The sequence below is a fragment of the Dipodomys spectabilis genome, unplaced genomic scaffold (genome assembly GCF_019054845.1).
Source record: "Dipodomys spectabilis isolate Male_0828 unplaced genomic scaffold, ASM1905484v1 ptg000089l, whole genome shotgun sequence".
Lineage (NCBI taxonomy): Eukaryota > Metazoa > Chordata > Mammalia > Rodentia > Heteromyidae > Dipodomys > Dipodomys spectabilis.
Window position 1 is genome coordinate 3016760 of NW_024870766.1, and position 13757 is coordinate 3030516.

General features: G+C 36.1%; 1 protein-coding gene across 4 annotated transcripts in view; it reads left to right on the top strand.

Moving 5' to 3' along the window:
• The first annotated feature begins 6108 nt into the window (after positions 1–6108).
• The window catches only part of Hepacam2 (HEPACAM family member 2), a 37517-nt gene continuing 29868 nt past the window's right edge, over positions 6109–13757 (top strand). For all 4 annotated transcript variants that reach the window (XM_042684659.1, XM_042684661.1, XM_042684660.1 and 1 more), the window contains exon 1: positions 6109–6235. In XM_042684659.1, the coding sequence (XP_042540593.1) occupies positions 6157–6235 (79 nt within the window). In that variant the 5' untranslated portion in view covers positions 6109–6156. The remainder of the gene's footprint in view (positions 6236–13757) is intronic.

Below are 13757 nucleotides of genomic sequence, written 5' to 3' on the forward strand. Positions count from 1 at the left end.
TATAAATGAGACTACATAAGTAAATGCAATTTGTACATTGCACAGTAGTATTTTATTATGAAGTATCATTAGTTATAACTGACTATGCCTTTGCTTCTACAGAACAACTTGTGCATACTACTTCTCTGTCATTCTGCTTAGCAATTCCTTTTGAAGTTATATGTTTACTTACACAATTCTCTGACTATGTTATTTCTGTTATTTCTCCCATTATTAGGACAATACTACTTTACAGCTTCCATTCTTTATTTAATCTTAATTTTAAACTAAACAGCATACCTTCAGTATTTAAAAGTCTGAATGCATCAAAAGAAAGAGAAACTGCCAACTGTATTTGTATATAAAATTAAATCCAGGTCAATAAATGTTTGTTGATTGTTGGGCATGTGGCAATGCTATCTTACATGCTTTTATATTAGTAGAGTATGGTTGTGGTCCTCAAATAATGTGCCATTTGCTGATAATTATATTTTAGGGATGGATGCAATTTAATGGCTCCCAAACCTCACTATTCAGTGTTGCTACTGTTATCATTATTATTTTCCTCTTACAGAGATGAGAAATTTTATCTGAATAAGATTTAGGGGGCACACATTTTATTAAAGCTTAATCCGGAACTAGAATATAGATTCTAGGTTGAATATGAATGCAATCCCAGTTTTTCCTCACAACCATACTCAAATACACAAAGTTAGAGCTAATTTTAAATGTGTTTTGGTCTTCAACCTAGTGTATTAATTTCCCATTGACAAAATTTGAAAAAATAAATACATGCCACATCTATTAAACACCAAAAATTAAAGAATGTACTAAAATTTTGTTTTATTCGAGTAATCCATCATGTAGTTTCTTAACAACTGGAGAAGTAAACAACTTGAGCTGCCAAAAGTTCAAAAGCTGGGAAGTGGTACTGTGGCTCAAGTGGTAGAGCACTTGCCTTGAGCTGAAGAGCTGAAGGACAGCGCCCAGGCCCAGAGTTCAAGCCCCACAACCGACCAAAAAATAACATAAAATAAAAAATAAAGTGCAAAAGTTCAAAAGCTGTAATTACAATATTGAAAACCCGTAAATTCCTGCTATTGCCTAACTATATCAACATACTCTGACAATATATAAAATAAGCAGTATGTGGTAGATTTTTAGCTTGCAGAACCGCAGAGCTCAGTGTTACATAAATAGATTTGATTTTGGATGATAGATATACTTCATTTTTCAAATAACTCAAAAAGATGAAGCCTCTGGAAGCTCCAATAAGAGATCAAATCCTACTGTTCCTGGGGAAAATAATTTTTTGTCTTCCAATAAACATCAAAGCAAAGGAGAGGTTGGGCCTTACAGATGACATGACTATACTTCCCAAGCAGGTAGTACCAGGGAACAGACACTTGCTGAAGGTAAAACAGTGGCCTAGAGCTGTACCCAGGAAGTATACTGCTGAATGGTCAATTTGCAGCTATAGAAGATATAGGCCACTAGAGGGCAGCATCGTAGACTTGGTTACATAAGAGTGTACCTCAATACAGACATTCTCTTTGAAAACTAACCCTTAAAAGGAATCTGATCAAAGCAATAAGTAAATGATTACTTTCCCTAATTTTTCTTAAGCTCAATTGTTCTGTGTCACTCAAAATACTCAAAGAATATGCATTAGGCACACATCTGTACCAACTGTGGCTCACATCTGTACTCCTAGTTATTTGGGAGAATGACAATGGGAAGACCAAGGTCCAAGGCTAGCCCTAGACAGAAAAGTTCACAAGACTTCATTTCAACAGAAGGAATCTTGGTGTGGTGACACAGGCCTGTCATCCCAACAACTACAAGGAGTTTAAATTAAGTGAATAGTAATTTATTAGCAAACAATCCTAACCACTCAGGAGGCTGAGATCTGAGGATCATTGTTCCAAGCCAGTCCAGGCAAGAAAGTCTGTGAGACCCTTACCTCCAATAAACTACTCACAAAAAGCTGCTAGTGGAACTCTGGCTCAAGTGGTAGAGGGCTGGCCTTGAGCCAAAGAAGCTCAAGGATAGCACCTAGGCCCAGAGTTCAAGCCCCAGTGTCAGTAGGAAAAAAAAAAAGAATACAGATGTTTAAAATTCATGTGGCAAACATTTACTACATAAAACAAGACCAAGCTTAAAATTTCAACTAAATTGCACGCTATGAAGTATGAGTTTACAGGTAGCATAAATGCCCATTCAACACGTATACATACACACACAAATTCACACACATGCATACACCTGCACAAAACCATGTATGTATTTATATGTGACTATAAACACACAACCTCAGGTATTGCAAGAATAGAATTGCTTGAAATTTAATCAGCATGGATATAGATTATTTTATATCAAGAAGTCTTCTCATTTTAAATGCAAATATGAATAAAGTAATAAACAATAAAATACAGGGTATTTTCCTGAAAAATATGGTTCAACCCACAGAGCTCTTCAGTGGGTTGCACATGTGAAATGAGATATTGATGTGAGAAATTTCATATAACAGTAAAGCAGTTTTCAAGAATTTCAAGAATCATAAAAATTAACAACAGTAATATTTAAATTTCATTCTTGCTTGTAGGTTAGACCTACCCACTTACCACTAGAGGGCAGATTGTCATAGCTCTGCTACACAGTGCTTCCTTAAACCACAGTGTCAATTCCTTAAAGTGTGTGCTGACATGAAAGATCACAAGTATGCTTCATTCTGTATCTAATTTATTATTATAACATATCCTATCACCCACATCATAAAACAATGATTTTTTAAACAACAAAGGAAATATATTTTCAAAACAGAATAATACATATATCTTTTGACAGGAATAATGGCACACTGTCAGAATCCTGGTAATTGAGAAGCTGAGGCAGGAAGATCACAAGTTTGAAACAACTAAACTACATAATGGGATCTTGTCTCAAAAAAACCCCACAAGAGCCCATGTCTGTAAATCCTAGCTACTCAGGAGGCTGAGATCTGAGGATCATTGTTCCAAGCCAGTCCAGGCAAAGAAGTCTTTGAGACCCTTACCTCCAATAAACTACTCACAAAAAGCTGCTAGTGGAGCTCTGGCTCAAATGGTAGAGGGCTGGCCTCAAGCCAAAGAAGCTCAAGGACAGCACATAGGCCCAGAGTTCAAGCCCCAGTGTCAATAGGGAAAAAAAAAAGAATATAGATGTTTAAAATTCATGTAGTAGACAACTACATAAAACAAGACCAAGGGGGCTGGGAAGGTAGCTCGGTGCCTTGCATGCACGAGGCCCTGTGTTCTATTCCTCAGCACCACATAAGCAAAAAGAAAAAAATAAGCCAGAAGTGGCGCTGTGGCTCAAGTGGTAGAGTACTAGCCTTGAGCCGATGAGCTGAGGGACAAGTGCCCAGGCCCAGAGTTCAGGCCCCACGACCAGACCCCCCCCCCAAAAAAAAAAGACCAAGCTTAAAATTTCAACTAGATTACAAGCTATGAAGTATGAGTTTACAGGTAACATAAATGCCCCATTCAACACACATACATACACACACAAATTCACACACATGCAAATACCTGCACAAAACCATTTATGTATTTATATGTGACAATAAACACACAACCTCAGGTATTGCAAGCATAGAATTGCTTGAAATTTAATCAGCATGGGTATGGATTATTTTACATCAAGAAGTCTTCTCATTTTAAATGCAAATATGAATAAAGTAATAAACAATGTAATACAGGGTTTTTTCCTGAAAAATATGGTTCAACCCACAGAGCTCTTCAGTGGGTTGCACATGTGAAATGAGATATTGATGTGAGAAATTTCATATAACAGTAAAGCAGTTTTCAAGAATTTCAAGAATCATAAAAATTAACAACAGTAATATTTAAATTTCATTCTTGCTTGTAGGTTAGACCTACCCACTTACCACTAGAGGGCAGATTGTCATAGCTCTGCTACACAGTGCTTCCTTAAACCACAGTGTCAATTCCTTAAAGTGTGTGCTGACATGAAAGATCACAAGTATGCTTCATTCTGTATCTAATTTATTATTATAACATATCCTATCACCCACATCATAAAACAATGATTTTTTAAACAACAAAGGAAATATATTTTCAAAACAGAATAATACATATATCTTTTGACAGGAATAATGGCACATTGTTAGAATCCTGGTAATTGAGAAGCTGAGGCAGGAAGATCACAAGTTTGAAACAACCTAACTACATAATGGGATCTTGTCTCAAAAAAACCCCCACAAGAGCCCATGTCTGTAAATCCTAGCTACTCAGGAGACTGAGATCTGATGATCATGTTTTAAGCCAGCCCAATCAGGAAAGTCCATGAGACTCTTATCTCCAATTAACCACTCAGAAAACCGGAAGTGGCACTGTGGCTCAAGTGGTAGAGCACTCTCTTTGATCTGAAGAGCTGAGGGACAGTGCCCAGGCCCAGAGTTCAAGCCCATTACCAAAAAAAAAAAAAAAAAAAAAAAAAATCTTTACGTTGAGTACGCTTAACATTAGGAAAACTAAACATTTTCTTTATTTCTTGGATATTTGCCAAGGACCCAACAAACTTCATAATAAATCATTACTTGTTTAGAAATCTACAGAAAGAACTTATTTAATAAGAGCAATTGGAGACTAATACTAACCTAAACCAATTGAGGGAACCTTATAAAACATCGATAGGATTTCCGTGTTACAATCCAAATTGTACTTTGTGAAATACAATATAAAAACTAAATTCACTTATTAAATATCATCTGAGAGAAGACATGAGTTCAAAGAACAGTTGGAATTTGATTGGGGGTAAATATATTAACAAAAATACTAGCTAAAAAATACTAGCTAATCATTATGATGATGATGATGATATAGTAATAATAATACATAAATGAGTAAAACATTTTTTCTGTATTTGAAGATCCCAGGAGGAAATCAACATCTAATAAAAAAAATGACTTTAATGAAACACGTGCTGCAACAGACATAAGCACAAGATTCAGAGGTAGTGTAGAGAAAGACTCAAGTTCCCAACAAAAGCCAATTCCTTTGATTGGGAGTTGGCAAAGAGGATTTCTAACCTTGGATTCCAAAGCCATTAATATTGTTGAGAATCTTGATACAAAGAGGATTTCTACTCTTGGATTCCAAAACAACTAGTATTCCTTTTTTTGTCTTTAATTACATAGGAGCAACACTTTTTTCTCATCATCAGACTCCTTGGGCGGGACTTTATCATTAATGATACGAAGAATTACTAATGATGCAAAGAATTTTACTTGATTTGAGGCACATTTGGTTATCTTACCTACTTTCCATTTCATATAGTGGAAGACATGGGCTAAGGCCTTCTTGAAAAGGGAGTACACGTACAACTTAGCAAATTAGACAGAAGTGCTACCTACTGCCACTGCTGCCATGACAATAAAGAGACTAAGTTTAAAAAAAAAAAAAAAAACTTTAGTCAGGTACCACAGAGGAGGCCAGATTTTGTCTGATCATTGGTTCACTGCCTCTAAGCTGTGAAAACATGGTGTCAGATATTATCTCTTATCATAAGCTATTCTTCATTATTATGCAGAGTCCATGTTTCAGCCCCACCTGGAAATGTACCTAGGATTTCCATATAATCTATAAAACTAGAGCTATCATTTTACTAGGAAATACTACATAGAAATGCTCACTTTCAAAGATATTTGGTGCTCTGTCTTTGTTCTTTTGTATAATTTTTACATGTTAATCAGTAACTTTATGAAGATTTATAACTGCTTAACAGTACATGAACTACTTCAATTTTTATAGAAAAAATTAATATCAAAATCATGGCATAGTTTTCAATGATAGGAAACCAGCTTTTATTTTTATTATCAAGTTAACCAAAAGGTGTCTTTATTCTTGAGATTATTAATAGGAATATAACATACATGAGCACTTACTGATAATTGCTAAGAGACGATTCTGAAAGTCACAACCCTGTGTTCTTGCGAAGCATAGAACAGGTGTTCCCGCTCCCTGTGTCTTGTGTATACACATTCATTCTGTATTCAAATCACAGAAGCAAGAAGCAGGATAGGGTCTGTTACCTCACTGCTAATTTCCCTGGCAAATAAACCAGCAGCTGCTGGCCCATGAACCAACTTACCACTCAAAACAGGCCACTGTATGCATGGGACAGGATGCTTTCATGGAGCCCCTTAGCTGCACAGTTTGGATCATTCAGTGCAAAATATACCTCCTTCTCATAGGTAAGGCTCTCCATGAATTGTATTGGGGTTTTTTTTGGGGGGGTGCTTTATTTTGGAGGGAGTGGCAGGCATATAGAAAATATTTGCCTTAAGCTTTAGATTTTTCTCAGATAAATACAGAGCAGGTCAGAACCTTTTTACTGTTCCAGAAAAGAAGCACAACATGTAGGAGAAATGAAGTTCAATTAGTAGATTGTTATTGTCTTCTTGGAACAATTATTGTCAAATATGTTTGCTAAGAAAGTTAAGACATTTTAAATTCTTCTTTCTACAGAATTTACTGATAGGATCAATAAGTCACTAATGCCTTTGGACCAAATATTTTAATAAGGTGTAAATTATGACCACTTAGAATGAAACTCCAAACCATTTATGGGAGTGAATTCTTTTTTAATGAAATATATCTATGAAAGTCTTTGCCGAAAATGTTGAATCTGCTTTATTACAAATTACCTAACTTCTGAAATATAGCAAAATTCTCTCTGAATTGACAAGAGATACCTGTGTGCACAAGGATCATTTCTCTAAAATAACTTTGGTTTTCCTCTTTGCTGATTAAAATGTTCTCTGTTAGCATTATCCCTTTCTCCTTTTCATCCTTAGAGCTACAGGAGCCCCTGTGCTGTTCCTACTGCTTTATCTATCAACATTATTTTCACCTCATGTCCCCTTTTCTTTTTTCTTTTTTTTTATAATTGTGAAAATACCATACAGAGGGGTTACAATTACGCGGGCAAGGGAATGAGTACATTTCTTATCAAGCATTGTAGCCTCCTCCTTTGTTTCCCCTTCACATCCCTTCTCATCTCCCACCCCCACCCCCTCATGTCCCCTTTTCTATTTTTTCTGTTCACAAATTTTAAAGGTTGACTTTGTTTCTTATTTTGTTTACATTCAACAGATAGACAGCCATTTCTTAAATTTTTAAAAACTACCAAGCTATAGAAGCAATATGAGTTTTGAATTTTCAGAGAAAGCCTTCCTTTCTCTAATATGCTTCATTACACTTTTCCTCATAAATATAAATTCATATTTATGTTTAATATTGAACAATCCACACATATGTAAACATGCCTTCTAATTTTAAGTATTTTCCTGTGAATTCCCATGGTATTTGTTATCTGTCTCAAGCCTATAGTAGATTTTTTTAATTGATCAATTTGCCATAACTTTAACTTCTTTTAGCTTTGAAAGTTTGTGTTATTTTTATTTGCATAGATATTTAAATGATGTCTATGCAGTTGGTCTTAAGAAGAACATCCAATTTGTTATAAAATAAAATTAAGATGTACTTTAGAGAAATTATTATATTCAAGACTTTCCTTCTTATGCAAATATATACCTCCTTTGTATTACAAAGACCACAAGTAATGTGGAAATCCTTTTGCTTTAATGTTTTAATTAAAATTTTTTTCTAGGAGTATTGAATTTTTGTTTCTATCTTTACAAACATACCTTAAAATCTTATAAATGGAAAACACACATATCATTTATGTACATGTTATACAATACTTGTTATACAGTACAAAATACGATTTCATACTTTTAATTTTCTCTAAAGATGTAAGAGTTTGTTTTCAGTCAACAATAGTTGTGTTATGCTTGCCAATACCATGCATAGTAATGGGGAAAGAAATACCAACTATTTTCAGCTACAGCTGAGGTCACTCAAGTTTATATTCAATACAGTAAAACTACTCTTGAGAGTCCTTTGTTGCTAGAATATAGATAAATTTTACAGCATAATTCCAAGTATTACTTAACACTGTATACTTTCAAATGATTCTATTATCATACATCTTAAGACAGTCCCTACAGATGAAATTATTGCTGTAATTTTGTCTGCCACATTAGGAATGGTATTAGCCTTTGTGGTAGTGCCTTTTAAGCAAGAAGCGTAAGCGTTTTCCTTTTATATACTCAGAAATCATGAATATAAACCTAATACACATATTTTATGACTATAAATCTAATAAAATTAAACTTCCTTTCAAGTCCAAGTATTTGGAATATCAGAACAAGTTTAAAATTTCAGCATTTTATGTCATTTATGTTCTAGCTAAATTTATTTGTTCATGTAGAAAATGACTGTATAAAATTATTGCTTCAGTCTTTTAAGTTTGCTGATAGAAAAGCCCACTTGAAAGTGTCTCTGAATGAAGGTAATTTCTCTGCAATTCTAAGCTACTGTGTTTCTCAACTGGCACTGTTTGCATCTATAGTGGGAAATATATCAATGACAGAAGTATATGGTTCTAAAATGTAGAGGCAGCATCCAATTGCTCACGTATTCCCTGAACTTCACTGTAAGAACTGTATCATATTTAAGTAGCTGCTGTAAGATACTAGTTAAAAAAAATTTATTCCGGGGCTGGGAAGGTGGCTTAGTGGTAGAGTGCTTGCCTCGCATGCATGAGGCTCTGGGTTCCATTCCTCAGCACCATATAAAGCAGAAAAAGCTGGAAGTGGTGCTGTGGCTCAAGTGGAAGAGCGCTAGCCTTGAGCTGAAGAGCTGAGGGACAGCGCCCAGGCCCAGAGTTCAGGCCCCACAACCAACCAAAAAAAAAAAATTTATTCCTTGCTGACATTCTTATAATTTGTGATCTATAATTGTTCACATACATAGTGTAAGCAACTTTACAGCCATTGTAACAGCATCCTGGTACAGGCACTGTCCCTCAGCTCTTCAGCTGAAGGTTAGCACCCTATCACTTGAGCCACAGTGCCACTTCTGGCTTTTTCTGCTTATTTGGTACTGAGGAATTGAACCCAGGGCCTCATGCATGCAAGGCAAGCGCTCTACCACTGAGCCACCTTCCCAACCCTTACATATCTGTGTTTGTCTTAGATACATCTGAAAAAGAAAGCACACTCTAGGGTTAAAAAAACACTTTTTTCCATTTTATATGGAAGTACTCTATATATTTAGGATATATTCATATATTCAATACTGGATTCAATACTCAGTTTTAATATTCTAGCCCAAAGAACTAGTTCTCCCCCACACACTTCAATAGTGATTGTAAATGGCATATAGTTATTTTTCTACTAGTGTAATTTGTTCTGGGCACATAATTTAAAATATATTTAATATTACATTAAATAAAATTTTCTTCTTATAACTTTAGTGCTAGTCTATTGAATCAGTCTTTTTATCTGTAAGTCCAACAATCTGCATCAATAGCTAAAAGGCAGTTCCATTTCTATTCTGGAATTGGATCCAGAACTCTGCATTTCTGTACTCCCAACTCTGCATTTCTGTACTCCAAGGCAGTGTAATAGCTCCCAAGCATTTGCAGACTATTAACTCAATTTTGATCTTTTCCAACTATAGTTGCAAAAAAAAGTAGATTAAATGGGTTTCTTCCCTTTGCTAAAACAAAACAGAAGCACACTAGAACTCCTACAATGCCTTCCCCAAATGACAAGAGCATAAGGCTCAAATTGCCATCCAGCTATCTATATCCACATCTGAGTCTAGCAGGGCTTTCTAGGGGAAGCTGCGACATGTCTTAAGTGGACCTCTAAGTCAATGACAAGCTGTTAACTGCCAGAGGCAGCCACCTCATTATGTGTCAGCAACCACATAACTCTTCCAATGCATCCTCAAGGCAATGATGTGGATTCCCACCATGACCCCTTGGTTTCTTGGTTATAAACACAGAGCCACAACTTTATTAAAGAATATCCAGAGGTAGACAACTTAGTAAGTGGGACGAGACTCAAAATTCTTTGCACCCTCCACCTTCCAATGTAGGCAGCTTCAATTTGGTGAAAATACTTCAAGGGAGCAAGTATACAAGCAATAAATAACTAGAGATTATGGAGCAGCATTATATTCCATTAACTATTCTTTCTGTTCACACATGAACAAAGAGAGTCTTAAAATGACTTACCTGAAATCACATCACTGCCCAAATGGTATTTTATACTGTCTCTGTTCTTTACTAAGACTTAAAATTTCAATGGATTTGTAATTTTATCAAAGCACCAAACACAGTAATCTCTCAATAAGTTTAAAGACTAGATTCTTAAATTCCTTTCTGAAAGGAAATTTTCAAGTCATAAATTTAAAACTTAGTGCCAAACATAGAGCAATGGAGTCCAAGATCTAAGATGAGCCATGTAAATATTTTCATATGAACCCAAATGGAAAAAGGAAACACTAAATAGCCAAAGTCACATTTTACATATCTTTAGTAATAATGGGTACAAAAAACCCTCATTTTTATTTATTGTTTACCAGGAAGTCATTAAGAGTTACATATTTCCCATTTCAATGAAAAGCATGGAAATGCATTTTGTTTTGTGCATAGAACACAGGGACTAAGGGAAATCTTTTTCTGTTTTGGTCTCTCTTCCAAATATGCAATGTGAGACTAGGTGAAGTGGCTCTCATCTGTGTTCCCAGCTAGGCAGAAATAAGAAAGTTTATGGTTCAAAATCACCTCAGGCAAACAGTCAGTGAGACACCTCCTCAACAAACAAGCTTGTCCAAGTAGTTTCCATTTATAATCCAAGCTTATGTGGGAGGTATAGGTAGGAATGATATAGTTTGAAACCAGCCTGGGCAAAAAAGAGCAAGATCCTATTAAAGCAATAACAGGCTGGGAAGGTGGCTCAGTGGTAGAGCGCTTGCCTTGCATGCCTGAGGCCCTGGGTTCGATTCCTCAGCACCACATAAGCAAAAAGAAAAAAGCCGGAAGTGGCAAGTGTGGCTCAAGTGGTAGAGCGCTTGCCTTGAGCTGAAGAGCTGAGGGACAGCGCCCAGGCCCAGAGTTCAGGCCCCACGACCGGACCAAAAAAAAAAAAAAAATAACAAAAGCAAAAAGGTTGAAGTTATGATTCAAACTGTAGGGTGATTGTTTAATAAGTAAGCATTGTTAAATAAGTAATCATTTATCATTACTCAGAGTCTTGAGTTCAGATCCCACTCCTGTTAAAATAATGCTGAATGTCTTTTTAAAACTATTGACTAGGAGCTTCAACAACTCTCCCAACCTGTGTTTTATATATCTTAAACATCATTTGTTTTAAGACACTGATTTATGTTACATCTTCTGTTTTCTCTCCCACCATTTCTTTGCAAAAACTACTATTCCTTTTTCTGCAATTCAGCACGTCTCCTGTTCAGTTTTGCCAACACACATTTCCCTCTTTTTCTACTAACTCTAACTGGGAAGTGCCACATAACCACCTTGCTTTTTCAGAATAGAATACAGAACCAAATCCTCACTAAAATGAATGTGCAAATACAGTCCATTATCAGAAAAAAAAACTATGAATTACAAATATATAGATTCCAAGGCAACAGAGTCACATGCTTTTCCATCCTCTCGGTCTCTTTCAGTCAAGTGTCAAGGAGTCTATTCTCCTTCCAACCCTCTTCTCATTTCCGCTTTGGGAGACCTAGCTCCTAAAACGTTCCTAAAGGTGAAGGCCATAGGAATCTTAGCTCCTACTTAAGGAAGGAAGGAAAGAAGAAAGGAAGAAATAAAGGAAGGAAATTTTGCTGCAGGTAGAATGTGATTGGGAGCAGGCAATTTATTTGATCTTCTCTGCAGAAGTCATTACAAAAGACAAACCTACCTTCCCTACCCTATGTCCAAGACATCCCGTAACATGTCATGGATGAAACTTAAAGACCTATCCCTTCCTGGTAACAATGAAAAGAGAAAGCAATCAAAAAGGAAAGGCATTTAGTATATATATAAAATCCCTCTATGGGCTCCTAATTTCCATGTCTTCTCACACTAATCAAAGAGTTTCCCCATCTATCTCTTTCTGCTTCATTTGTATTTTCCTTTCCCAGAGCTACAAACTTGACCTCATAGTTCCCATTTCTACCTTCCCTCTCAAGCCTCTGATCCCCTTCACAGCAAAACTCCTCCAATGTGTCTGCACTGACAGTCTCAATTTCCCATCTCATTCTTTCTTCTATCAGGGGTCAAAATACTCCATAGTTAAATTCCTTACATTCAAATTTAAATGCCCTACTAATTTCACTGCTCTTAAAGACCCATCTCTTCCTGGTAACAATGAAAAGGGAAATCGATCAAAGAGGAAAAGTTACCATAAAGATGGAGATAGCATAATTTCCTCCACAGAGAGAGAGTGTTTTCAAGCAAAGAGCTTTGCATTATAATACCAGAAACACGGTAGCCTGGGCTAAATAGAACTCTCTTTGCACTGCAAATACATAGAAATAGAAAAGTCAAATTTTATATATATATATATATATATATATATATATACATATATATAATGGTTTGATATCTCTAGATGCCAAAAAATAAGAAGAAATATTGATAAATAAGAATTAGCAATGACTGTATGGCCGCAAACAACCTGGGCACTGCCCAGAGTTGTGTGCTGGGTAGAGTTCCATGCTCTGGGGCAGTTCAGGCCTCTCATTCTCTCCTAAAATAGCCTTAATCAGACTCCATGTCTATCCCATTCATTCAACATTACCAATGGGTGTCTATGGGGAATCTGTAAATGAACATGTCAAAACTGACACCTGATCTCCCCCCACCCTCCACATACACACAAAATCCATTTCACCCATGATTAATGTGTTAGTTGGCGTTTCACTAATGTAAGTCAAGAACATTGAAATCATTCCTGACACCTTTGTTTCTTCTATTCCAACCTTTGTGTTTCAACAACACCTTTTCAGCATCACCAGCATTTTCCCATGACTGCTATGACCCTGGTACACAGCACCATGTTCTCCTTCCCATCCTCTGGTTTTCTCTCTCGACTTGTGCTTACCTCCAGTGCAGTTTCTTGTCATAGCTGCTAGAATGAGTCTGAGAAAACATTTAAAAATCATGTTCTTCCTCTGTTGGCAAACTCCTGTTGCATTCCCATTTCAGAGTACCATTGCTGAAGTCTTTCTCATCCTGAGGTAGGTCGGTCCTGCCCAATCTGCCACAGCCAGCTCACTGACCCAATGCTCTGTGTTGCTTCTTCTGATCCACTTTGGTCCTTCTGTGACTGCCCTTTGCTATTTTCCCAAATCATCAACCAGATTCTTATTGGTGGCAGCAATGATGGTTTAATGCCACTCTTCTTAAGTTATTCACAATTGGCAAGATGTTGGCTAGAAGGAAAACTAATTTAAAAAATAAGTGCTTTACATTATTCACCATAGCTAAAATATGGAACCAACCCAGATGCCCCTCAGTAGATGAATGGATCAAGAAAATGTGGTATATATACACAATGGAATTCTATGCCTCCATCAGAAGGAATGACACTAACCTATTTGTTAGGAAATTGAAAGAGTTGGGAAAAATCATATTAGTGAAGTAAGCCAGGCCCAAAGAAACATAGGTCCCATGGTTTCCCTTATTTGCAATAACAAGTTATGTGTCTAGAACAAACAGGAAAGGTCAAAAGCTATGTACATATGACAATACAAGATGATGTTAAGTGAAATGAACTCCAAGATAGAGACACAAGTAGTTTTTTTTTCTTGCTTGCTATTGTTTTTAATATACTTATAATGTACTATGTG